Genomic DNA, 26,306 nt, shown 5'->3' on the forward strand with positions numbered 1-26,306 from the left:
CTTAACCCACTGAGCAAAGCCAGGAATAAAACCCACAAGCTTATTGTTCCTAGTCAGATTCATTAACCACTGAGCCATGACGAGAACTCCTGGCATCACTCTTATCTCTACAGAAAAATCCTGTGAGATATTTGTCATCATCCCCATTTCATATCTGAGTTCATCATTTACTTACTCAGGTCCTGCGCCTTCATCAACAGAACGAGATTTGATAGCGCTGGCAGAGTTGTTAAAGATCATTGATTAGCTAATCACTCTGCTCATTTGACAGGGAAACTGAGCTCAGAAAGTCTCACTGTGGCCAGTGGCTTCCTCTGTTAATATTGCAGCTCCCATCTTCCCACCAGTCTCTCAACCCCTTCGTGTCCACAAAGCCAAGGTCGCTGTCACCTAGTGTTCTGCATGCATGGTTGATTTGGGGGAAACTTTACATGCAGATCTTGGCATTCAGGACAAGTCACAATTTGTTTGCCTGGATTTGACCCCATGTTCAAGACTTTCAAAACCGCAATGAATCTTGCTTGGATGACTTGTATGTTGCTTTCCTAGACCGGTGCCCACCCACTGCATTGATCATGGCACCTTCGCTGCAGGAATTAGGGTTAAACTTTTTAAAAAATTTAGCAAGACAGAGCGTCGTGGCCCCAAACTGGACATTTCCATGCTGTCTGAGGGAAGTTCTAGCATCTGCGCACCTTGGAAAGGAGGTTCCTCCCCCGCCCCGGCTCTGCCTGCCCCACTGACAGGAGAATCTGGGTTTTTGTTCCTTGAACATCACCAAATGCTCACTGAGGGCTCCTCCTTGACAGACAGTGTCCTGTTTAGAAACTGGGCTCCCTTTCCCCCTTCCGCTGAGACCAAGGCACCTCCCAGGACTCCCTTTGCCATTAGACGTGCATTTCTCCTGCTCTGGAAGAGCGGCTCTGCGTCCGCATTCGAAGGCCCGGCCTTCGAAGAGTCGCGGAGCTGGGGCAGAGGGACGCGCACCCGCCCGCGGGAGAGCGGACGAGACACAGCTCCGGGACTCCGAGCGTCTCCCTCCTTCTATGCCCCCCACCCCTTTTTCCTTGTGAGGGGAGGGAATTCTGCGCGTCCCACCACCCGCCCAGGGAGGCAGAAATCCCCCGGTCCCCGCCTCGTACCCCCATCCTCGCCTTCCAGGCCCGAGGGCCTTCGGGTTCAGCCGCCGCGTTCTTCGGCCCGAGCGGCTTCAGGTGAGCTCTCACCTGGGGCGGGTGGGAGGGGAGCTGGGGGGCAGGGCGGGGGCGGACCCGGGGCGGTGGCCCCACCCGCGATGGGGCGGAGCAAGCCGGCGGGGCCAATGAGGCGGGGGGCTCGCCGCCCCGGGGACACTGCAAGCGCCACTCCCGCCCCCCCAACCGCTCCGCCCCGCCCCACACCACCCGGGTTTAAAGCCCTGCAGGCGGCTGGTGGCGGCGCTGCGAGCACTGAGCAGCGCGAGGAGATGCGACAGGGCGCCGCGTCGCCGGCATCATGCGCCCCCCGCCCGCGCTGGCCCTGGCCGCGCTCTGCCTGCTGGCGCTGCCCGCCGCCGCCGCCGCCGCCTACTTCGGGTCAGTGCCCGCTGCGCCCCGGTTCGCCTGCCTTCCCCTCCTCCCGCTGCAGCACCGCCAACTTTTCCTTCCCGCTGGTGGCCGGGGTGGGATCTCGAACTCAGTCCTTAGCCCCGGTAGCACTGGCCGCACCTCAGGGTCGGAGTTCGCGCCCCGACCGCCTTCTCTGGCTTCCCAGGTTCGGTCCGAGCTCTGATCCCCTACACCTCCGCTCTTCTCCCCTGCCCTGTCCGAGACCTCATCCCGCCCACTCCATCAGGTCTCGGACCCTGGCCCGGTGCAGGCTCCCGGACCCCTGCAGGCGTCTCGGACCTTGTTCCGGTCCAGGCGTCAGTCTCGGGCTCAGATATCCTCTCTGACCCTCACTCGTTGCTCTGTCAGCCCCCATCGTGGGCTCTGTCTAGCCATAGCCCTTGCCAGGGTCTCCCTCCCCACCCTCTGCCTTTGCCCCGAGGAGCAGCGACCTGGCTGGCTGGCTGGGCGGGTGGGTTGTCACCGAAGCCGGGGGAGGGGATCTCGATGGAGGAACCTGCGGACTGTGGGGAGTGTCAGCTGGAGACGCGGAGAGAAACCTCTGTGGGGGAAACCTGACCAAATTTCAGACCTGGCTTTGGGTGAATTCTCAAGAGAATGGTGAAGAGAGTGAGAGGGGAGGTGGTGTATATGACTGGAAAAGGAGGATCAGAGGTGGCGTGACACCTGGGGAGAGAATGAGGTGAAAGCAGGCAGTGTTTGGAGAACAAGTTACAGGGCAATCATCACTCATTCTCTGACCCTGAATTGCAGGGACTTGGGGTGGGCGATGGGGTCACGGGTGTGAAGTCACTTTCCTGACCTCCACCCCACGCTTGCTCCAAGTATGCACAGCCTGTTACTTTAAATCATTTTTTTGAAATCTTCAACCTAAGTCAGGGTGAGGTTTACAGTCTAACTCCATCCCGCAAAAGCAAAAAACAAACAAACAAAAAAACAAAAAACAAAAGCCAAACCCCAAAAACATAAACCACCAAGCAAGTGGCTTGCCAGACACTACTCTTGAGGACCTGGCAGGGAGGGGTGAATAAGGGTCTGAGAGGTCCAGGAGAGGCTGGAATAGGGCTGTGTGCTAATTTCCAGGTCATGACCCCTGGTTAAAGCATGCCTTGGCTGTGGGCAATGGCCTTTTCTGAAATGTATAGGGGGTGGGGTAGTGTCAGCCCAGACTAGCTCTGGGCTCAACTTGCTGGTGACCTGGGAAGACCACTCAGTCTCTGCCTCAGTGTCCCGTTTTGTACAAAGAAGGGGCTGAACTTGATATGACTAAGCCTCTCTATTCACTTCAAGAGCACTGTACATACAGGTTGTTCCCAATGATTTTAGGCTTGAAAAGACACTGCTGCTACCTCAGGACACAGGATCGAATGGTTAGGGCACAGAATTTGGGTTCAATCCCTAATCCATCTACTTGCTAGCTGTGTGCTCTTGGCCAAGTCACTTAACCTCTCTGTGCCTCAGTCTCTCATCTGTAAAATGGAGATAATAGTGCTTATTTCCTATGAGGATCATGTGAGTTAGTACTTGCAAAGCACTTAAAACAGGGTCTAGCACATAGTAAATGCTAGTAATTATTAAGAAGACCAGGTACAGTATTTTGATATCCAGCCCCAACAGGGACTTGAGCCGGACTGTAGAGGACAAATGATGAGCTCGGATACCTGCTCATTGCCACAGTCTTTTTGTTTGCTCGGGTTTGAAGGTTGTGGATGGGGCAAGGGCCAGGTGAGGTGGGAGGAGAGGGGCTCCAGAGGGCTGGGACCACCCGGGCTGGTGTGGTGGGAAGGGAAAAAAAGTATGTGGCAGTACACAGGGCTGGAACTTGAAGGTTGTGAGCAAGAGGGTGGCCTGGGAAATGAAAAGGGATCAGGGGTGGGTTGGGGCTGAGAGGGTTCAAGTGCACATGGGCCACCTCTTCCAAGTCGTGAGATCCCCCTGGACAGAGCTGGCAAAAGTACACTTAAGCTACCACCCCCCTCCCCCGATCTGGGGAGGAGGACAAGTGCTTAGAGAATAAGCTAAAACTGGGGCTTCATGCTCTCATGTGTTTGGTCTCAGAGAAAAGGACAGGATTCAGCTTGAACGCTCATGAAGTAAGCCCTGTTATGACTTGCTCTGGAAGAACTCTAAATCAGTCATTCACACCGTAGTGAAAATGAGAAGCGATGTGCTTCTCCCTTCTCCAGGTCATTAGCATTTGAAATCTCATTTCTGATTACAAGGCAAGTGTTTTGGCATCTTGATGAAAAAAAAATTCAAACATCAGGAGAACAGGTGAGGCCAATCTTCTTGAGGTTTTTGAAATTATAGAATCAGACTTAAAGAATTGGAAGTGACCCCCAAAACTTCTCTGGTCTTAACTCCCTGCTTCAAGCACGTCCTATATTATTATTTATGTTTTTCAGATGAAGCAACCATCGTCCCCAAACCAGTGAGCTGGCAACTGCTTCTGGTTCTTTTACATGAGTCTAGAGCCTAATTCTGTTGATGCTGATAATACTAGTCGTGCAGTTTCCAAATCATTTTCTTATTCAGCCCCTTTGTCATCTGATCCTCAGACCCATTCTTAAGGTATACAGGATGGGTGTAATAGTTCCCCAAAGGAAACTGAAGGTCAGAAAGGTTCAGTGACTCACCCTATGTCACACAGCAAGTTATGGGAGAGGCAGGATAGAGATCAGGTCCCGCCTGCACTCTGGGCTCTTTGCTCTGCAGAGAACAGCGATCACAGCTCATATTGTGTGGTCACAGAGGAGAACAGCAGCTGCAAAGGAGCTGTGGAGGGGGAGGGGGTAAACCCCTCCCCTACTTGGTTAACTCTGTCAGACTCTCTTGGCTTTAGAGGGATGGGTGAGGCCACAAATTCTCTGTCCTCAGCAGTGAGACAGGATGGCCTGGTGACAATGGGATGGGAGGTGGACCAGATCTTTTCTGGCTCTGGACCACTCTCTGTGTTGTCCATGGTCAAGTCACTTGCCTTCAAGGTCTTTAGCACCTGGAGGTCCTAAGCTTCCCTAACCAGCTGGTCCTGGCTTGGAAGTCTAGGGTCACTCAAGAGCGCATGTGTTGGCTCAGATGGCTTGGGAATTCTGCAAATATTAACTTCTGTGGTGTTTTATAAATGTATGCTCATTGTATTATGTGAAAAGCTGGGTATAGGATAGGCCTTGTCACTCAGTCCAGTCTTTGAGTCAGCCCAGTGAATTCTGTAACTAGAAATAGTTCCTGTGGATGCAATGTTAAAAAACATAGTTGACTTTAATGGTGCTTTTTAGATGTGTGACCTCTGCACTGTGTGCGTTTCTCTCCTGTCTTAGGGATGGTACAGAGCTGTTTATGGAAGCACAGGATTTTCAGTCATCTAGACCTTACTTTGCATCCTGGTTTTGCCTCTTGCTCGCTGTGTGACTTCAGGCTGTGTCTTAACGTTTCTGAGCTTTGGGTGATGATAATGCCCATCCTAATGGCTGGTGTGGGGCTTAATTTAAATAATGAATGAAAGGGCCTTAATAGGGTGCCTGGCACATGCAAGTGCTCAGTACAGGCTCACTTTTGGTAGTTCCTGGGATTCTAACCATCTTCTTGGATTGTGGAAGTGTCATCATTGTGAAAAAGGAAAACACAACCTTATTTTTTTCCCAAATCAACAATACATACTATAAAATGCATGCAATCTAAGTGCATGAATTGGGTTTTAACAAATGTAAAACCCCATGTAACTACCACCACAATTACTCCCCAGAATAGTGCCATCATGCTAAGGGTCCCTTGTGCTCCTTAGCAGTCAACACTCCCCCACTATCATGACTTCTCTGCTTTCTGCCACTTTAGTTTTACCCATTGTAGAAGTTCATATAAACGGAATCATATGGGATATACCCTATTGCATCTGAATTCTTTTGCTCAAAATAATATTTTGGGGATTCACCCATGTTTGTTGTATATATCAGTAGCACATCCCCTTTTCCTTGCTGTGTAGTATTCCATCACATAGATGTACCACAATTTGTTTATTCATTCACCAGTTGATGGACATTTGGATTGTTTCTAGTTTGGGGCTATTCCAAATAAAGCTGCTATGAACATTCATGCACATGCCTTTTTGTGGACATGTGTTTTTATTTCTCTTGGGTACATATCTAAGACTGGATTTTTGGATCATATGGTCATTTGAATATCTTTTTTATTGGGTTATTGATCTTCTTCTTATTGAGTTGTAAGAGCTGCTTGCATATTTTGGATATAAGTCTTTTGTCAGAAAGTATTAGCAGTATTTTTCTCCTGTCTGTAGCTTGCCTTTTCATTTTCTTATTGTTATCTTATGAAGAAGAGACAGTTTTAGTTGTGTTAAAGTACAACTTTTGAACTTTTTCTGGCATGGTTTTTACTTTTTGTGTGTCTTATCTGAGAAATCTCTGCCTATTAGAGGTTGCAGAGATTTCTTCTAGAAACGTCATCATCATTTTAGCTTTTACACTTAAGTCTTATGATTCTTTTTGAGCTATTTTGTGTGGATGATGTGAAGTAATGGTTGAAGGTTATTGTCTTCTGCGTGGCTATCCACTAAATCCAGCACTATTTGTCAAAAAGATGATCCTTCCTACATTGTCATCTATGTCACGAGTCAATTGACCCAATATGCAAGGGCTTATTTCTGGACTCTCTATCCTATTCCATAAGCTTATCTTTAGGCTAATGCCACAGTATTGATTACTGTGATAAGTGTTAAAACCCAGTACTTTTTTTCCAAAATTGTTTTGGCTACTCTAGGTCCTTTGTATTTCCACATAAATTTTAGTATCAACTTGTTAATATCTACAGGATGATCTGCTGGGATTTTAAGTGGGACTGCATCAAATCTGTAAATTAGTTTATAGAAGACTGGCGTTCTAACAATATTGAATCTCCTGATTTATAAACTGGCCCTCTCTCTCTTTTGGGGGCTTTGAGCACCTCTTTCAGCAGTGTTTTGTACTTTTCAGCGTGTGGGCCTTGCAAACAATTAAAAAAATTATTTCTAAGTGTTTTATGTATTTGGATTTTTTAAAAACAGTTTTATGGATTGACTGGGTCCTGAGAAAAACAGGGTTGAAGGCAAGGACAAGGGTGAAAGGAATTGTACTGCTTTGGGGTAGCAGACTGCAAGCCAAACATTACCGATAAGAATCACTGTATTTGGGGAAGGAATTTCGTCTAGCTTGTCTCTGGCTGAACTGTAACCCCTGAGGAGTTGGGACTCTAGGGTTTGGGTCAAACCAGCCTCCTCGGTGGATGGTGGAGTTTCTGAGGCTGAGGATGGGGAAACCGAGAGGAGAGAGAAGCAAGGGGTTGGGGTGGGGATTCCTGGGCTGGAATCTCCTAATGGGGAGAGGTCCTGGTGCCTTTAGGCTTGTGTGCTCAGGCAGAAGTTGGGCTCAGGAGGAGGTGGGCCAGGTGCTATGAGGTGCTGTGATATCTCGGCCCTGACATCAGCCTGAGCAGGATGGGAGGCAGCCTAAGGCCCAGCTACAGCATAAGGAGCACCTGCCTGGGAGTCACACAGATCAAGTTCAAGTCCTCTAGCCAACCACTTACTAATTGTGGCAAGCCAGTTATCTGCTCTGACCTCAGTTTTTCCCATCTATAAAATGGGCTAATCCTTAACTTGTAGGGTTGTTATGAGGATTTTACATACATAAAAGTGCCGAAGAAGTTCCTGTCGTGGCTCAGCAGTTAGAGAACCCGACTGGCATCCATGAGGATGCGGGTTTGATCCACAGTGAGAACTTGGCCGGGGGCTTTCTTTAAAATTCGACGGCACAACCTCTCCTGATGACAGGTACTAAAAGTTTCTCGCAGGTTCGCAAAATTTTATCCATAGTTTCAGACTCCAGAAAGCTGCAGCAACCACAATTCTTTAGCACAGCTGCGGTGAACTCAAACGGCAGCGAGACGTGACCTAAACCAAAGTGCAAATAGCTATGGTCTTTGTTTATCCCAACCTGTAGATGTACTTCTGCAGAAATAATGTCTGATTGCTGGCTTCTCCCTATACTTTGCTAGGTTTGTTCTCTTATACACAGTACGTGTATTATATTATCTTTCTAAAATTTGAAAACTCTTGAATTCTGAAATGCATCTGGTCTCAAAAGGGGGAAAGTAGAGCTTCGTGGCTCTTGCCCTAAAAAAAGCAGTCTTTTTGGAATTTCCAGGACTGAGTACTATGGTGGCTCGATTCTCTCCTGGCTTTTTGAGGCTCTTCGCCGTCCCTCTTTGGTCTCTCCTGTGGGAGGGTCTGGGCTTGAGGCATCTGCCCCACCTCCCCGCTCATTTCTGCTGCCACCAGGATTCCCACGGAAGGCCAGGTGTGGCTGACTTCCGGAGTCTGATGGGGGCCAGCGGCTGCTCCCTGCTTTGCTTTGCGCTCCCATCCTGACAGAGGCCAGGTCATGACCAAGCAGCACGTGCCCTGAGAGCCATGCAGAAAGAGGAAACATGACGGGGCAGAGAGGGAGGGTCTGGGGGAGAGGAAGAGCCAACCAAAGGGAGAGGGGACAGCCCGCCCTGACATTCCTGTGAACTAGAGGCAATGCTAGGGACTCGGGAGGGAGCTGGCCAACCATGAGGCCCCAAGACTGTGGCTCAAAGGGAGCCATGCATGAACTGGAGACATAAGCACATAAAAAACTGGGTGACAAACCAAGAGTCAAGAACGTGCAGTGCAAGAGATAACCTACGACATATGCCAAGTGAGAGGTGTTGGCTACAGGCTGAGGGTCAGAGCTGCCCAGGGGAAGGGGGGCCTCAGCTGGGGAGCAACAGGCAAGCTCGAGCTTGGGAAGGTTTAGTGGGGGTGGGGGGCATTAGGTGACACCTGCAGCCTTGGCGTCGGAGTGAGAGGCGGGGAGGCCGGTGGTATAGGCCTGGGTGTGGGATAGGCTAGGGGAGAGCCTGGAGCTAGACCCTCTGCCTGGGGTCAACATCTGAGCCCAACATCTGATACATGCAGTCAGCAAGTGTCTGGGCTGGTGAAGGGCGACATCAGGCGATGAGAATACAGGAACTCTGCCAAGGGGCTTGCAGGCTACTTGGAGAGATCTCTGTACAGCCCTGCGGAGGAAGAAAAAAGTGTGAACCATGCAGACCTGCTATATCTGAACAAGTGGAGAAGACAACGAAGTTGGATGGTTAGAGTAGGATGCGGCTGGCAAGTAAGGAGGACTTCCTGGAAGAGGCAGACAAACATCTCGGCCTACTTGAGCTGGATGGGGCCTCAGGATCACTTTTCTCATTCCCTGATTTTTAAGCCAAGTGTTAGAAAAGCTGGAGTTGTAAAAGGGTCCAGAGGATCCAGGAGGGCATTTGGACTGATAACCCAGGTAGGGGTTGCAGCATGAAGAAAGGCATGGAGGTTGGGCTAAGTTAGCCACGGCAGAAGGGCAAGGAGGAGCCTGGCCTGGCCTGAGGGGAGGGCCCTCTGCGACAGCCTTGATTGGCTCTGAGTCCAGGACGGTCCAAGGTGGGACACTGTTCTGGTCCTGGTCCTGCTCTGGAAGACCCTGCTCTATTCCCAAGGAAGCCCCTTCCAACTCTCTCCATCCCCTGGGTTTTCCTGGCCTCTCTGGCCCTCACTAGGCATATTCAGGGAGTGCGTCCTTGACCAGGCTGGAGAGCCCTGCTCTCCTTAGAGCTGAGGCGAGGGGGTGGAGGGGTTGGAGCCATCCCCGGGACCTGCAGGAGGACACATGGAATCTAATGGCCTGGGACATCTCCTCCTAGAGCATCTGCAAACAAGGGACTTGGCCTCATCACAGGGTGACCACACTCAAGGCATCACCAGGGGCCAGGCCTTTCCAGGGCCCACAGCCAAGCCTGAGCCTACCTGTGCACAGGGAGGAGGGTGACCATTCAAGAGCCTGACAAGCTGCTTGGCTGGTCAGCTTACCACAGTTTTAAAACGTGGCCAGAGTCTCCCAGCCCAGGAACCAGGACCCTAAGGTTGGGCCAGAGCTGGGTGGCAGTGTTGCTTGCCCCAAGACGACATAGCCTCAGTGACTACTTGCCTTTCTCTGCAGTCCCCACCCTATGTCTCCTAAACTATTCCTTCCCTGGTTCAGGGCTGGGCCTGTGAATCCAAGAAGCTGGAGAAGCTTATCTCAAGGCTTCCAGCTCCCCTTTTCTCTTCCTTCTCCCTTCCTCACCCCAGCCTTCTCCATTCTCTCTTTATGATCCCAGACCTTCTCCTTTGAGTTTCCTTCTGTCTAGCAAAGTATGTTCTCAGGCACTGGTAATATTATATCAGACGCTCACACTTTAGTATGAATTGGCAGGCCACTTGCATGAGCTTTATTTCTGACTCTTGGCTGAAAAGAAATTGAGTTGTGTTGTGTTTTGTTTTTTGTTCTTTGGCTGCACCTGCAGCATGTGGACGTTCCCGGGCCAGGGCTTAAACTTGCACCACAGCAGGATCCCGAGATGCTGCAGTGAATGACAAAGCCAGATCCTTAACCTGCTGTGCCACAAGGAAACGCCAAGAAACTGAGTTTTAGGCCAGGTTAAAGTTTGACCAGTTCGGGTCCTGGTCAGACTTCCTTCTGTTCAATCCTACCTGTCTTGTGTGCCTGTCATCCTAGGCATTTGCTATGGGGATGGTTGATTTTTGCTTCCCTGAAGTGTTACTTTAAACCTGAAAAAAGAAACTGCCAGTTAGGAGACCCGGGCACCATCCTAGCCCTGCCACTTCTCAGTGAGTCACCTTGGACAAAAAAATTACATGAACTTCCAGGGTACCAAACAGGTCAAAACAGAGACCTGCATACTTGGCAAACCTCTTGCCCTCCCGCCTGCCCTTGGAAGCCCCTGGGGTACCTCCCAGTAGCCATGAGGACAAGCCTTCTGGACTGGGTGACCCCGAAGGGTTTCCCTAGCCCCAGAACACAGCGACTCAAATCGTGTACATTTGAACGCAGGCAGGGAGCTGGGGGAGATGTTCGTGACCCCAGGCCTGCGGAGGGGAGGGATTCCTCCGCACAGGAGTGACTTTTGGTGCCCTCCGTGGCCGCCTCCGTGCCACCTGATCCATGCATGCCAGGAACAGGGGCTTCCCCTCCCAGAGGCTGAGTGGAGTGGGAGGGAGACGGGAGGGAAGCAGGGGGAAGCGTTTCCTCTGCAGATGGTGCACTAGCCGTGCTCTAAATACCGGAGATTGTTGAGATGCAAGGCAAGCTTGTTGGGCGGGCTGCTTGCTGCCCACTTAGCTCCCATCTCCATGATGCCACCCTCAGCAGGCAGCCCCTTTGGGAGGCTGAGAAACAGGAAGTGGAGCTGTTCTTGGGGAGACAAAGCCCACAGCTGGGCCAGGCTCTTTTCTCTCCGAGCCGTGGGACGGGGGTGGGGGGAGCTCTGGGGTGGGCTCCAGGGGGGAAGTGTACTGATTCAGTCTTCAAGGTGGCTTCTGAGGCTGAGCCGGGGACCAAAGGGAGGCTGGACCCAGGAGGACAGGGAAGTAGTGAGCCATGGTTTGTTTGGTTCTTCTCTGGCCTGAAGCTGATGCTCAATAAAATCCTCTATGTTGATATTTAAATACATGAGTGGGTGAAGGGGAGGGGGGGAAAGGAGTTGGAGTAAAAGTGGGAAGTGCTACCTGCCAAATTTTCCACTAAGTCTGCTCGTGGAGTTCCCGTTGTGGCTCAGTGGGTTAAGAACCCAACTAGTCTCCATGAGGATGCGGGTTTGATCCCTGGCCTCGCTCAATGAGTTAAGGATCCGTGAGCTGTGGTGTAGGTCGCAGACGCAGCTTGGATCCAGCGTTGCTGTGGCTGTGGTGTGGGCCAGCACCTGCAGCTCCGACTTGACCCCTAGCCTGGGAACTTCCATATGCCATAGGTTTGGCCCTACAAAAAAAAAAAAAAAAATGCTGCTCATGAAGGACAGATTTTTGGAGCGGGTATGAGGTCACAGTGAGTTTGCCAAGGAGGGGGGGTCTGAAAGATGGAGGGAGGGTTGTACTTCTCAGCGGCATAAACCTTGGGGCCCCTGAGATGATAGGAAGAGGGGAGAGGAGCCAGGGCTGGGCCTCCCTCTCCTAGGAAGGGCTGCCCAGAGTCTTGTGCCCTCTGTTCCTGGGCCAGACCCTGCCCTCACGAGCTCTTTGCTGCTGGCAAGGAGTAGGTAGTGTGAGTAAGTGTGGGTGTGTGTGTGGGTGTGTGTGGGTGTGTGTGTGTGTGTGCGTGTAGGGGGATTTAGCGAGGGCGGGAGAGGTGGACTGAGATATTTGAGATGAAAGTACAAAAGGAGCATTTACCATGCAAATGGTCCTGCAGCGGAAGCCTGTTATCAAGAGCATCTAATAGGGTTTTGCTGGGGGGCCAAGGCCGATGCTCCGGGCAGGGCAAGGCTTTCCTGGTTCCCAGGCAGCTGCCTGCAGTTGGCACAGGCCCTAGTGCCAGGCACAGCTCCTGGCCCCTCCAGCTAAGGGTCCAGACAGGCTGGCATTACCTGGTGCCCTGGGAACTGCCGGTCTTGTCCTGTGCCACCCACCCACTCACCCACCCACATCCTGGGGGCAGCCTCCTGTGGAACCGTTGGGCCCTCTTGAGCAGAAACAAGGGTAGGGGTCGGGGGTGGAGAGGCCAGCGGGGGAACTCCTAGGTGATGGGACGTGCTCTGCACCCGCCCAGCCTTCCCCAGAGATCTGGGAGTGCTCCCTGGGGCTTCTGACCCCACCCCCGGCCTCCCTCTCCAGGCAGGAAGGGACTGGCTGAGGTCAGGGTCTTACCCAGATGGTGGCAGAAGATTTCATCTGGGTCCCTGAGCAGGTGCTGATGGTTCCGCTGGGAGCTGGGCTGGTTCAAAGCCTTCTCCTTCCCCTGCCCCCTGGGACCTGGGGAGAGTGTGGAGTGCTCCTGAATCCAGCCAGGTTCACCTGGCTCGTAATAAATGCTCAAGAACGACACTTCCAGAGTTCTTCGTGGCGCAGTCGAAATAAATCTGACTAGGAACCAGGAGGTTGCAAGTTCGATCCCTGGCTTTGCTCAGTGGGTTAAGGATCCGGCGTTGCCTGTGGTGTAGGTCACAGACGCGGCTCGGATTCTGCATTGCTGCAGCGTATTTGACCCTGAGCCTGGGAACCTCTATATGCCACTAATGCGGCCCTAAAGAGCGGAAAAAAAAAAAAAAAAAAAAGAAAAAAAAGAAAAGAAAAATGACACTTCCCTGGAGCTTACTGTGTGCCAGGCACTGTTCTAGGAGTTACAAATATTCATTCATTTCATCCTTACAATAACCATGTGAGGTGCTGTGATTGTCTGCATTTCACAGATGAGGCACAGAGAAGTGAAGGGCCTTGCCCAAGCTAGCACAGCTAGGAAGAGGTGGAGGTAGGATTTGAACCAAGGCAGTCTGGTTCTGGTCATGCTCTCCCACTTGTCGGTGAGTATTTGTTAGAGTGAGCTTGCGGGGCTGGGGGGAGTGGACATCCCCAGGGTCACCAATAAATGAGGGCGGAGCTGGGGTCAGACACCCCAGGCCAGAACAGCCTTGGGGGCCTGAGGTCTTTGGGTCCCCACACTCCAGAAGGCGGTGGTTATTGTTCCGGGGTGAACTCTAGTTTTTCTCAGGGACCAAAGCCATCTCGGGGAAGGCTTGCCCAAAGCCCGGGAGAACCTTCTCTGGTTTCCTTCAAGGTCCTCCAGACAGGGCGGCATTAGCCGAAACTGAGGATGGGATGAGCCTGGAATGGGGCGAAAGGAGGCAGGGGCAGGAAGGGCCAGGAGTGGACAGAGGAGTTCTGGGGGGTGGGACGTGAGATGAAGCCCTGAGGTGTACCCTTGACTTCTCCCCTTTTGGGAGGAGACGAGGTGGCCTGGAAAGGGGCCGGGAAGGCTCTGGGGTCAAAGCTAGAGGCATCTCACTGCGCGGGGGTGGGGGCTTCCGGTCTCATCAACCTGACTATTATTGGTCATGGGCTGAAGATGCAAAAAGCAGAGGGGCACAGGTTGGGGGCAAAGAATGGAGGAGAGTGGAGCCAGTCATCTGGGGCCGTTGCTTTCCTAATAGGACAAGAGAGGCTGGAAGTCCGTCTGAAAGAGCCTGACAGGAAGCAGGAGTGGGGAGACCAGCTGGGCCAAAGCAGGTGCAGCTGATGAGAGGGGATGGTCCTAGGGGGCTCAGGGGCACCTCTGTCCGTCAGCCCAGAAGGGCAATTAGAAAGTTCATGGATTATCCGTCCTCTGTGCTTCAGTTCAGAACACTGGTCACTTGCTTGGCTGATAGCATCTGATCTGACCGTGAGGTTGTTGTCTTCATTAAAACCCCAGATTTTGTCTGGATTCATTAGACTCATAAAGCTCATTTGATCTTCATGTATACCTTACCCTCAAGGAGCTCAACTAACATGTGGATAATTGAGATTTTTGCAGAAGGGCCTGGTGGGTGGGGTTTGCAGGCCTGGGGTGCCAGAGATGGTTTCTTCAGAGAGAGGGAATCAGGTCCACTGATCCCGGACAGACTGGAACCTGAAGCACCTAGAAATCCAAGAAGAAACTGTCTCTAACAGGTGCCATGGCATCTGTAGAGCATGTGGTTGGCCCGTTCACTAGCGCTGTTTAAGGAAAGCAGTTAAGGTATTTTTCTTTTTTTGTCCTTTTTAGGGGCCACACCCACAGCATATGGAGGTTCCCAGGGTAGGGGTAGAATTGGAGCTTCAGTTACCGGCCTATACCACAGCCACAGCAGCATGGGATCCGAGCCATATCTGCAACCTATGCAGCAGCTTGCTGATCCTTAATGCCGATCCTTAACCCACTGAGCGAGGGCCTGGATCAAACCTACATCCTTATGGATACTAGTTGGGTTCATTACCGCTAAGCCACAGCAGGAACTCCAAGGTATTTTCTAAATTTGATGTCCTAGCACTATTTCTTCAAAGGAAAAATGGTCCCAACTGCAACATAGAAAACAAATAAAAGGGAAACTGGGTCCTGGCAGGTCTCCCCGTTGTCTTTCTAGGCCCTATAGGGGCCCTTGAGGCAGTACAAAGGGGCCTTTTTCAAGAGCAGCCCTGGGCAGACCAGGGCCCAGTGTGGCCTGAGGCTGCTGTGCGGTTGGCTGCCTTTCCTGACCATTAATCGCTACTAAGTGTCATTACTGCTAATAAAATTAACCGACTTGATACTGGACTCCTGGGGCCATCAATCACAGGGCCTATTACATGAAATTAAAAAAACAGGTGCCCGTTGATGGGGGGAAAAGGTGTTTGCTGAGCCCGGCTCACAGGTGCAGCCTAGGGTGTGCTGGCATTCCACAGCTGTCAGAAGGTGGTTATCAGGGCCGGCACCCTTCTTTAGATAATCTGACTCCTAGCCTTGACACGGTACTACAGGCAGTGTCTCAAGCAAGAACACAACTGACCACAGGAAGAATCTGCAGCCAGGGGCAGATTGGAAAGCTCCCCAAATTCTCCCATTCTCGCCTCTGCTTCTCTCCATATGTTTGGTTCATTCTTTTTTTCTCTCTTGGGACCTGCTTTCTCTATTTATCTCTTGAGTTACAAGTCCAGTCACCCAAAGAAAGAGAAAGCAACTGTATGCTCTCTTAAGTCAAATGCCAAATTCCCAGAGCAAGAACTGATTGGCTCGGTTTGGGTCATGTGATACTCATTGGTCCAATCAAGAGGCGAGAGCCACGAGCTCATACGATATAAAATGGCCAACAGGTAACCACACAGATAGAGCCAACCCAACCAAGAGTAGTTTAAAGGGTTTAAGAGGTAAATTAACCTGGCTAGTATCCATGAGGACACGGGTTCGATCCCTGGCCCCACTCAGTGGGTTTAGGATCTGGAGTTGCCGTGAGCTGTGATGTAGGTTGCAGACATGGCTTGGATCTGGCGTTGCTGTGGCTGTGGTGTAGGCCAGCAGCTATAGCTCCGATTAGACCCCAAGCCTGGGAACTTTCATATGCCATGGGTGCGGCCCTAAAAAGACAAAAAAAGGAGGGGTTAGTAATAAGCACTTAAAATCTGGTAGATAATACTACATAATAGAATATAAATGATACATTATATAACATATAATCTAGCTACTATGATAGAAAAGTAATGCTATTGTTCTTAAAATGGCATTTGAGACAGGCCTTGAAGGGCGTGCAGCCCTAGTGGCCAAAATCCCCATCTTTCCCTGCTTGTTGTCTCATCTGTCAATCGGCTACTGCAAGGGGGAGGTCCCAATTTCCGAAATACAAGAAGGGTGTGAACAGAGGTTGCCCCTCACCTCGGCCGCTGGTGTGGGGAGGAAGACATGTGATGGGCTGGATGGCTGCTGCAACCTTTGCTCCTGCAGCCCCTGAGCTGCCCTCCCCACCGGAGGCTATCAGGGTGGGGCCTCCTGGGCTGGAGTGGACATCGGGTTCGGCTCTGGACCTGCCAAGGGTCAAGCTCTAAGGGTTTCCTGCCAGACTGCAGGGAGGGGTTTGGGTGTAGACCTGGTGGACTGGAAATTTACCCATTTGCCCCCAGATTAATGATTAACGGGTCCCTGCCCTCACCCTGTCTGGAAGGGGAGCCCAGGGCCAGGCTGGGCCGGGAGGAGCCTGATAGCATCTGTCTCTGCTTGGGGGTTTCGGAGATATGCTGCACACTGGGTTGGCTGCACCTGATGGATTTGGACTTGATGGGCACTTTCTGGGGGCACCTGGGGCCCGGGGCAGATGGGGAGGGTGTGGCATCCAGCCAGGTGTCTCGGCTGGGGCAGGAGAGCCATGGCTCTGGGGATGTGGCCTCTCTGACCACTCAGGGCTTGGCCACAGGGCTTGCCTTGGCCAGTGGCACTTGAGCACAAGTGACAAGTACCACATCGGAGCAGGAGCTTTAAGACCCATCGCCTGGTTCCACCTTTGATCTTATCCCGTGGCCATGAGGCCAACATATTCCGGAAAGGGGCTGCTTCCTCCAGCTGGGTGGCAGAATGATGTCTATTTCACCCACACCAAGGGTCACCAGGGGACAGGACAGCAGAGATTTTGAACTGGGAGAAACAGCTCACGATCACTTCTTGGGGGAGGGCAGATGGGCTCTAAATGCACTCCTCACCTTGCTGCCCATCTGCTCTAGGCACTCCCTCTTATCTGGACAAAGGGAAGACTCTGCCCAGGTTAGAGGGTAAAGCATTCTGCAAGAGGAAAGAATTTTCTGGTTTGTTTGTTAGGGCTGCATAGGCAGCATATGGAAGTTCCCAGGCTAGGAGTCAAATTGGAATGCAGCTGTCAGCCTACACCACAGCCACAGCAATGCAGGATCCACGTCTGTGACCTATGCCGAAACTTGCGGCAACACCAGATCCTTAACCCACTGAACGAGGCCAGGGATCAAACCCGCACCCTCATGGATACTAGTCTGGTTCTTAACCTGTTGAGCCACATTGGGAACTCCAAGAGGAGAGAGTTTTGAGAAACTCCAGCTAGCAGGAAAGTGAAGCGACATGTCCCAGGCACTGTGGTTAGTGACTTTCATATCATCCTCCCAACAGCCCTGGGAGGCAGAGAGGATCACTCGTTCAGCTGCCTCTACGTTACACAGCTAGGAAGTGGCAGTCGGGCTCAAGCATGGAAGCCCGACTCCAGAATCTGGGCATTTCAGACATGCTGGCACCTTCATCCACCTATCAGTCCATACTGCTCTGGTGTGGGTTCAATCCCTGGTCTGGGAACTTCCTTATGCCATGAGCACAGCCAAAAAGATCTATCTTGGAATTATAGAAACAAGTCAGCTTGGCAGGGCGTTACCTGGGCGGCCACTTAATAGAAGGGAGAGAGGGAAATTGGCTGGGTGTCTTCACGTTGACATCCCTCCGCCTGCCTCCCCCACCCCCACCCCTTAAGAACATGGCTTTCCCGCCAAGCAGCAGCTAAGGCTATGAGCATTATTCCCAACTGCTCTAATCCTCAAGCCTGCCCAAGGAATGTGGTAAATACACAGATTCCCAGGCCCCATTTTAGACCAACAGAAGCAGAATTGCTAAGTATAGATCCTGGGCATCTGCATTTTTTTTTCTTTTTAGGGCCACACCCAAGGCATATGTACGTCCCCAGGCCCTGGGGTCGAATCGGAGTTGCAGCTCCTGGCCTACGCCATAGCCACAGCAATGCCGGATCCGAGCCACATCTGCGACGTACACCTCAGCTCATGGTAACAACAGCACACCCTCAACCCTCTGGGTGAGGCCAGGGATCGAACCCACATCCTCATGTATACTAGTTGGGTTTGTTACTGCCGGGCCACGATGGGAACTCCCTGGGCATCCGTATTTTTAATAAGCATCCCAGGGAATTCCTGTTGTGGTGCAGTGGAAATAAATCTGACTAGTATCCGTGAGAATTCGGGTTTGATCCCTGGCTTCGCTCAGTGGGTTGGGGATCCAGTGTTGCTGTGAGCTGTGGTGTAGGTCGCAGACATGGCTCAGATCTGGTGTTGCTGTGGCTGTGGTACAGGCTGGCAGCTATAGCTCCGATTCGACCCCAAGCCTGAGTACTTCCATATGTACAGGGTTCAGCCCTTAAAAAAAAAAACAAAAAAAAACAAAAAAAAACCACCCCACGTGGTTTTTCTGACTGAGCAAGATTGGGAAATAAGGTGGGTAAGAAGAGTAGAAACTGGCTTCTGGAAAACTTGGGTTTGAGGCCCTGTACTGGCCCTCATTATAAGCATTTTGGTTTCCAACTCTGTAAAATGGGGGCAGAACTCCAGGGGGAGAGCCCCCCTCCTAGAGGGGGTAAATAATGAAGCCCGCAAGAAGGCCCCCTCCCCCTCTCTGCCCCACATCCTTAGGGACTGTCATCGTGCATCCTCCCTGTCATGAACCTCAAGGGTCACTGGTCTCCCTTCTCTTGCCCCCTTCTCTAGCCTGACCGGGCGGGAGGTCCTGACGCCCTTCCCAGGGCTGGGCACTGCTGCCCCAGCACAGGGCGGGGCCCACCTGAAGCAATGTGACCTCCTGAAGCTGTCCCGCCGGCAGAAGCAGCTCTGCCGACGGGAGCCAGGCCTGGCTGAGACCCTGCAGGACGCCGCACATCTCAGCCTGCTCGAGTGCCAGTTTCAGTTCCGGCATGAGCGCTGGAACTGCAGCCTGGAGGGGAGGACGGGGCTGCTCAAGAGAGGTAGGGAGGAGGGCTGGGAGGAGGAGGAGGGCTAGGAGGAGGGGTGGGAGGAGGCTGTGTTTCCCCCTCCCCAGGCCCCTGTCTCCAGGCCACATGGCCTTTGTGAACTCAGCATAGTCCCGAGTGAAAAGGGTGCTGGAAGTTAGTGACTCCCAGGCTTTCCGTCAGTCTGGGGGTGGGGGGAGCAGAGGTGCAGGAGGACACCAGAGAGAAGGGGAGGAGGCAGAGCCCATTTCTGGAAGCGCCCGCAGATGAGACAGGTGGTCCCCCAGTCCCTTCCATCAGCCCCCTATACAACATAGAGGTACGAGAGCAAAGAAGGGTAGAAGACAGTCAGGCTGTCTGACTTCAGCCTGAGGCAGGCTGACTTCATTTGTTCATTCCCTCACCTGTTTCTTTCTGTTCATCACATGCCCTGGTCCATCCTTCCCTCCCTCCCTCTCTCCACACCTCCATCCCTCCATGCATCTTGTGAGGCTCTCAGCGAGCCAGACACCAAGCTGAGCAAGACCTCATCTGCCCCCAGAAAGCGCAGAGCCCGAGGGGTGGAGGGAAAGGTCACCGTGTGATGACATCACCAAGCAGCAGGGACTTTTACAAAAAGGCAGCCATGGTGGATAGGAGCAGCCTGCCCCCTTCTAGGCAAGTGCTCCCCATGACTGGGGAGGGTCTGGGGCAGAGCTGATGCCCCTACCTCAGTGTCACCAGCACCCCAGGTCCACTGGAGAGCAGGCGGGAGGTAGTGAGCTCATGGGGGAGGCCAGGTCTGGGCTGTGCCGCAACAGTGCAAGAGTTGTGATGGTCCCAGAAGTGGGTGGACGGTCAGTCTGGGATCCATCAGGCAGGAGACCCAAGATCAGCCTGTCATTGGGCCCACTCCCCAGGAGGTAGCAGAGAGTGACATCTGAGAGGCTTCAGGAGGCTCAGGAAGCCCACAGGACCTATTTCAGAGGATCAGGGCTCAGAAACAGGTTGGTCCCACTTGTTCACATATCAGTTTGGAGTCAAGGTCGATGGTTTAGCCCAGCTTTGCCGCTCACCAGGTGCCTAGGTCAACTTTTTCTGCATCTGTGTCCTCATCTGTTCAGTAGAGGGAGCACCCTGTGCCCTACCAACCCGAGAACCTGGGCACACGCTCCATAGGAAATTGGAGTCCCATTTAAACAGTAACTTGCAGCCTGAGGTTAAGGGGCAGGTGGCGGGGAGGCTGCACTGACCTGTGTCCTCAGGTTCATCACAGTGGCCCCCACCACCCCTCTATCCTCAGAGGGTAGCAGACGGCCCCTGAGCCCACTCTCCTTCTCCCCCCCCGATTCCTCTGGGGCCTGGCCCAGGTTTCAAGGAGACGGCCTTCCTGTATGCGGTGTCCTCGGCTGCCCTCACGCACACGCTGGCCCGGGCCTGCAGCGCCGGCCGCATGGAGCGCTGCACCTGCGATGACTCTCCGGGCTTGGAGAGCCGGCAGGCCTGGCAGTGGGGCGTGTGTGGCGACAACCTCAAGTACAGCACCAAGTTCCTGAACAACTTCCTGGGGCCCAAGAGAGGAAGCAAAGACCTGCGGGCTCGGGCAGATGCCCACAACACCCACGTGGGCATCAAGGTGAGCACGTTCTCAGGTGCCCCAAAGTCCTTTCCAGCTAGAGTAAAGGGCCAGCGAATGAGGTGGATAGGAGGCCAGCACGCGCCCTGCCCTCCAGCACACACATGGAGCCGGCCCAGGACGAACCTCCTCCTTTCAATCCACGTGTTCCTTCGGTGTCTACTCTGGACCATTTACCAGATACGAGGAAGTAAGGAGGGTCCTGGGCAGCAGGTGGGAGCCTGGCTCAGGATGGGGCCTTGGTCAGGCAGGAACATGATTGCGGAAGGGCCTCCATTCTAAGGACGGGCCTTCCTAGAGGTCCTAGAAGCTAACATTGTTCAAAAACTGATCTGGAACAACCCCCACCCTTCCTCCACTTTACAGATGGGAAGACGGAGGAAGCCCAGAGAGGGGAAGGGACTTAGCTGAGGTCACACAGTAGTGGAGGGCAAGAGGGCAAAAAGCATCAGAGTCCACTGGGATGAGAAAACTGGGAGAGGTTAGGGCTCCATTTCTTTTTTCTTTTTTTTTGTATTTTTATGGAAGTTCCCATGCTACAGGTCGAATTGGAGCTGCAGCTGCCTGCCTACACAACAGCCACAGCAACGCAGGATCCAAGCCTCTTCTGCAACCTAAACCGCAGTTTGTGGCAATGCTGAATCCTTAACCCACTGAGCGAGGCCCAGGATTGAACCCGAATCCTCATGTATACTAGTCAGGTTCTTAACCTGCTGAGCCACAACAGGAATTCCTAGGGCTCTGTTTCTTTAAGAAATTGAGTTCTGTGTTCTGTGTTCTCATCATGGTGTAGGCGAGGGCCGCTGTGTTCAGTTGTGCAAGCTGTCTACTCTATAAGAACTTGGGGCCAGGGGAGGAGCCGGGGCTAAGATCGGGCCCACACTGCTCTCACCAAGGCGTGAGGACTGCCTCTGCCCAGAGGAGGGGGCGCCTGGAGCTAGTTTGCACTGAGGTGCCACGTGGGCCATTTGTGTCCCATTTGCTCCCCTCACATGGACCTTCCTGTCTCTTTCCCATCCTCTCGCCACTCCCCCGGCCGGGGTTGGTGCTCTAGGGGCAGGCTTGGGCCATGGGCCCGGGGCCTCTGACCATGCCTCTGCTCTGCTTCTCCCCATAGGCCGTGAAGAGTGGCCTCAGGACCACGTGTAAGTGCCACGGCGTGTCGGGCTCCTGTGCTGTGCGTACCTGCTGGAGGCAGCTGTCCCCGTTCCGCGAGACCGGCCAGGTGTTGAAGCTGCGCTACGATTCGGCCGTCAAGGTGTCCAGTGCCACCAATGAGGCTTTGGGCCGCCTGGAGCTGTGGGCACCTGCAAGGCCGGGTAGCCCCACCAAGGGCCCGGCCCCGCGACCTGGAGACCTGGTCTACATGGAGGACTCACCCAGTTTCTGCCGGCCCAGCAAGTATTCGCCTGGCACAGCGGGCAGGGTGTGCTCCCGGGAGGCCAGCTGCAGCAGCCTGTGCTGCGGGCGGGGCTATGACACCCAGAGCCGCCTGGTGGCCTTCTCCTGCCACTGCCAGGTGCAGTGGTGCTGCTACGTGGAGTGCCAGCAGTGTGTGCAGGAGGAGCTCGTGTACACCTGTAAGCACTAGGCCTGCTGCCCTGTGTGCCAGCTGGGCGCTGCCAGGGCCTCCCCGGGCACCAGGCCACCTTGAGGCCACCCAGCTGTGCAGCTGCCCCTCTGGGCAGGTACCCACAGAGTGCGTGCACTCACCGAGGACCGTGCCCGTACAGAGGGGCTTCTTTCCCCACTGGGCCTCGGCAGCCTTCCCCTCCCTCAACTCTCAGCAACGGGAGGTGTGGGCCCCGCCCCTGAACCCGAGGGTCCCCAGCCTTGGTGAGGATTTGCAGCAGGAGGGCAGAATGGAAAGGGTGTGGAAGGAAATAGATTGAGAGGAGGGCTGGACTGAGGCCTTGGAGAGGAGAGAGAGGACATTCTGCCATCTCCATTCCTGGGATTAGTGGCCTAAACCAGCAAGATGTTGGGAGGTGAGCTTCTGGGCCAGGGAAGCCCGAGGCGGCAAGATCCGCTGGAAGCAAAGGCTGGGGTCTGGCTGGGAGGGTCAGTCCACCCTTCAGGCCCTGCTCAAGTCACATGGAACCCTGGGGGCTAGACCTCTTCACTCCCCCTGTGGCTTTGCTGTGCTAGAGATGGAGCGGAAGGGCAGACGGTGGGAGCTGTTGGTTTGGAGAAAGGAAAGCTTATGTCAGATACGTGCCCTGGAGCCCTGTCCTTGATTTTTTTTTTTTTTTTCCATTTTATCCCTGCACGTGCAGCATGTGGAAGTTCCTGGGCTAGGGGTCAAATCAGAGCTGCAGCTGCTGGCCTTTGGCAATGCCGGATCTGAGTGGCATCTGTGACCCATGCCACAGCTTGCAGCAATGCCAGATCCTTAACTCACTGAGCAAGGCCAGGGATCCGAACCCCCATCCTCATGGATACTTTGTTGGGTTCTTAACCTGCCAAGCCACAATGGGATCTCCTGACTTGGCTTTTAAAATATGCCTCCACAGAGGCCTCATTCTTGAGAGCTGAGTTATCCGCATCCACCCAGCCCGGCTCAGTAAAAACCCCAGTGGACACAAGACCAATAGGAAGAGCCAGTCCCTAGGGTGGGGCTCGGATCACTGAGGTCGCCCGGGTGGATAGTGACCCCTTCGTTTCTCAGCCTTCCTCTGAGCCCACTTGGCTCAGTTCCCTGTGGTTGGGGTTCACCTGTGCTGTGTGGCTCCAGGGCAGCTGGCATTCATGATGCACGAGAATTGGTTTATGAGTTCCGATTTGGTTACATTTCTAATCTAACGTTTTTGCTCTGGCTGGAGTTATAGGCATGGGAAAATCTTTGCTAAGCTTGGCTCCTTGGGGGCTCCCTTTATTTTCTAATGGCGCCCCACTTTGGCTCTTACCTGAGGAACAGAAATGACTACTAATTTCCTCTGATCCTGTGGCTATTTCCAGTTCTACCTGCTAAGGCCCTGGGAGGGAAGAGAGAAGCTGGTATCCCCACACAGATGCACCCTCAGGCACCTGCCCACCCCACATGCACGCACCCCCCTTGGACCTGCCAGGCTGAGGGCTCTCTTATAGCGGCACACGCCTCTCTGGTTCAGGATCAAGACCTTGCTGAGTCACTTTGCTGGAGGCTGTGTGCTCTCCCAGCGCAGGGCCCGATACCGGCCGGGAGGAAGTGACCTCCTTCGGGAGGGCTTTGGCTGCTCTTTTGGCCCTGCTTTGCCCTCTGTCAGCTTCCTTTTGCCCTGAACCCAGAGTTGCTGACCCTTTGCTGGGACAGGAAACTTCAGAATCAGCCGAATGCTGAGAAGCCGTCTGTGCAAGGCCCAGGAAGAAACCCCCGGTGCCCTTCATCTCCAAGGGTGGGGCGAGGCTGCCCTGTCTTTGGTGGAGTGGCAGCCTCCGAGGGATGCTTCAAGGATCTCTGGCTGCAGAGGCTCTGATGAGAAGCCAGACTGACCCAGAGACCCCCTCCCTAGGCTGACTTCGCTGACCCAAGAAGCTGGCCCACATCTTGGCAGGAGTCAAAGGAATTGAGGGCTGTTCTCCTAGTTTCTTCTGCTCCCCCACCATGTGGAGACTTCTCTGCCAGCCCGATCCATCCTCCTGCTCTGAGACCCCATCTCCAACGCCACCCTGTCTCAGCCCTGGGCAGAAGGCAGCAGGAAGAGGGGCACCACCAGCAGGCCGGCTGCATCCCGCTCCCCGGTTGGCAGTGCCAGGATCGCAGGAAGATAAAGGGGAGACACTGAGGGACCGAGGCCATGGCCGCCCACCAACACTGACCAGGTCAAGGGCCTGGGGCCGGCTCTGAGGGCCCCTTGGCCTGTGGGGTCTCCCTGACTTCTCTTTCCCTGCTCCTACCCCTTTCCCTCCCAGTTGCCCCCAAAGGTCCACCTCAGCCCTGCTGGGCCCCCTGAGACCAGTGACCAGTGCCCCCTCGTTCTACAGCTTGAAGGGAAACACTTACAGGGTATTTTTTGGTTTTTGTTTTTTTTTTGGTCTACCTCGCATATATAGATTTTAGGGCAAAAGAGAATAATTTATATAGCTAAAATATATGAGAAAAATATTTATGTTATTTATAGTTTCTATGTGTAGGGAAGCAGCAGCTGTGGGGTTGGGTACTCTGTGGAAAGCTGTCTTTCTGGGGAGATGCTGGGGTCCCCCCTGAGCTGGACACCAGGTGGCAGGGGAGGAGGTCTTCCAGGCTCCTGGGTCTCTTGAGGGGGACTGTCCTGGAGCTGGCGAGTGACATCCCTCTGTGCATGTGGACCCAGAGGGGCTTGATTGGGATCCTCCTTGTGAAGTCGTAAATTTTCTGCTCTCCCGGGTCCCAGGCCCCCGCTTTGGCTCTGGCAAAAGCGGCTTGCCCATGATAATAATGACACCCAGGGTGACCACACTTTGCATCTGTCAAGCACCTTGGATATTCAGAAACACCATTGTCCCTTTAACCTCACTTGGTGTCCCCGTCATCCCCGTGGGTTAGGGAGGGCCCTATTACTGCACCCATTTTACAGATGCAGACCAGAGGTGGAAGGCTAGGGTCAAAGTCACGCTGAAGAGGTTCAAGCAATGAATATTTACAGAACTCTGACACGGGCCAGGTGATGGGGGCTGACTTACCCTGAGCCTGGGAGCCCCGAAGTCTGGATACAGCCTGAGCCCAAGAACCCAGGGAAGTGACTGCTTCTTCCCCTGCTGCATGTGACCTGGCCTTTTGGATCTGGACTGCATATCAGCATTTCCTGTGTCTCAGCGATGGGGCTGGGCCTTCTTGAGGGGCCTGGAGGGATGAGGACCCCGTGGAGGCCACTGCGAGGGAGGGGGCACTACCGGGCCCTCCCTCCTTCTGCCCACACTGCCTGAGAGGGTTGGGCTACATCACCGGGTCCCTCCCAGTCCAGCGATGGGTTTTGTTGGCTCTCACTTGTGTTTTCCTTTTAAAAGATGATTTGTTTTCCATTGGGTTTCTTCTGGCTTCTCTTATAAGGTCAGCTGCTTTGGCCCCAAACTGGCAAACGGGGCCTGCATTCTCACCCTGGCCACAGTCAGCTAGAGGGAGGATCCCGATCAGACAGGATGGGCTGGGGCTCCCCAGTTTGCCCAGTACCCCCATCTCACTCAGGGGTGCTCCTGCCTGGCCCTCGTGGGCATGTCACCAGCTTCCCCGGTATCCTCCACTGCAGAGAGACTGACAGACCCATGCTAGCCCTGAAGATTATTTCTTGCTTCCCAGAGTTCCCTTGCTCAACAACCTTCAAATGCTTTTTGTCTCTGCACATTTAAGAATTACGATGAAAACTAACCTGTATTGAGCACCTGTTCTGTTCATCCATTCAATCAACGATGGTTTCGGGAGCTTCCACCGAGTGCCAGGCACCACCCCGGGGGTGCTGGGGTGCAGCAGTGAAGGAGACCATGTCCTTGTCTCGTGGGGCTGACACTGTAAGTGGGAGAGAGACAATAAACCAATAAACTGCATGTCAGCGCTTTGTACCTATTTTGTCTCGCTTCGTTGCAATCACCCTGCATGGCGGACACAACCACCGCCATCTTGTGGTCAAGGAAATGGAGGCTGTGAGGTGTGAAGCCTCCTGAGTGCCACTAGTAACAGATGGCGGCAGGATTAGAACCCAGAACGCTGGCCTCCGAAGTATTTCAGAGTTCTTGCCTCTGTACAGCTGCCTCCCCTCAGGTGGAGGCGGCTTGGGGATTCATTTTAAGGATTCTGGGTGAGCTGAGGTCTAGAAGGAGGAGGTGACCCATCCAAGGTCATATACCAAGACAGACGAGGCCAGTGCCAGGGTCCCCTCCCAGAAATGGCAAGTATTTCTAGTGTCTGCATCCTATGGCTGGCAATGCAGGTTGTGGGGAAGGCAAGTTAAGGCAAAGCAGGAGCCTTCCAGGACTTACGGTCCCGTAGGAGAAATGAGAAGAATGGCCATGCCATG

At 53.5% G+C, this 26,306-nt stretch overlaps 2 protein-coding genes across 34 annotated transcripts in view; one reads left to right on the forward strand and one right to left on the reverse strand.

The window, feature by feature from the left end:
* The window catches only part of LOC102167870 (proto-oncogene Wnt-3), a 139,044-nt gene that overhangs the window by 78,277 nt on the left and 34,461 nt on the right, over nt 1-26,306 (reverse strand). For 4 of the 33 annotated variants that reach the window (XR_014821033.1, XR_014821030.1, XR_014821028.1 and 1 more), the window contains exon 3: nt 25,662-25,798. The gene's annotated coding sequence lies outside the window, so the exon portion shown is untranslated. Of the gene's footprint in view, nt 1-1,142; nt 1,225-5,600; nt 8,697-9,905; nt 10,099-10,194; nt 10,273-12,363; nt 12,740-13,960; nt 14,111-24,978; nt 25,139-25,661; nt 25,799-26,306 lie in introns of those variants that run through there. The other 29 variants (XR_014821037.1, XR_014821017.1, XR_014821036.1 and 26 more) reach the window with 19 other exon arrangements.
* On the forward strand, nt 1,439-25,849 carry WNT9B (Wnt family member 9B). Its single transcript, XM_021066827.2, has 4 exons — nt 1,439-1,574; nt 18,484-18,737; nt 20,072-20,337; nt 21,455-25,849. Exons 1-4 carry the CDS (start codon nt 1,495-1,497, stop codon nt 21,926-21,928), a joined length of 1,074 nt encoding a protein of 357 aa, XP_020922486.1. The 5' UTR covers nt 1,439-1,494; the 3' UTR covers nt 21,929-25,849.

Source organism: Sus scrofa, chromosome 12 (genome assembly GCF_054392235.1).
Source record: "Sus scrofa isolate SSC_HxYL_T2T_F1_AM1 chromosome 12, Sscrofa_HxYL_maternal_Yorkshire_Landrace_v2.0, whole genome shotgun sequence".
NCBI classification, from domain to species: Eukaryota; Metazoa; Chordata; class Mammalia; order Artiodactyla; family Suidae; genus Sus; species Sus scrofa.

Bases quoted from the DNA above. Each gene is read 5' to 3' on its own strand.
- WNT9B (XM_021066827.2), top strand. From the start codon at position 1,495: ATGCGCCCCCCGCCCGCGCTGGCCCTGGCCGCGCTCTGCCTGCTGGCG. The intron at 18,738-20,071 runs GTAGGGAGGAGG...GGCCTGGCCCAG, and splicing joins GACGGGGCTGCTCAAGAGAG to GTTTCAAGGAGACGGCCTTC. The intron at 20,338-21,454 runs GTGAGCACGTTC...TTCTCCCCATAG, and splicing joins ACACCCACGTGGGCATCAAG to GCCGTGAAGAGTGGCCTCAG.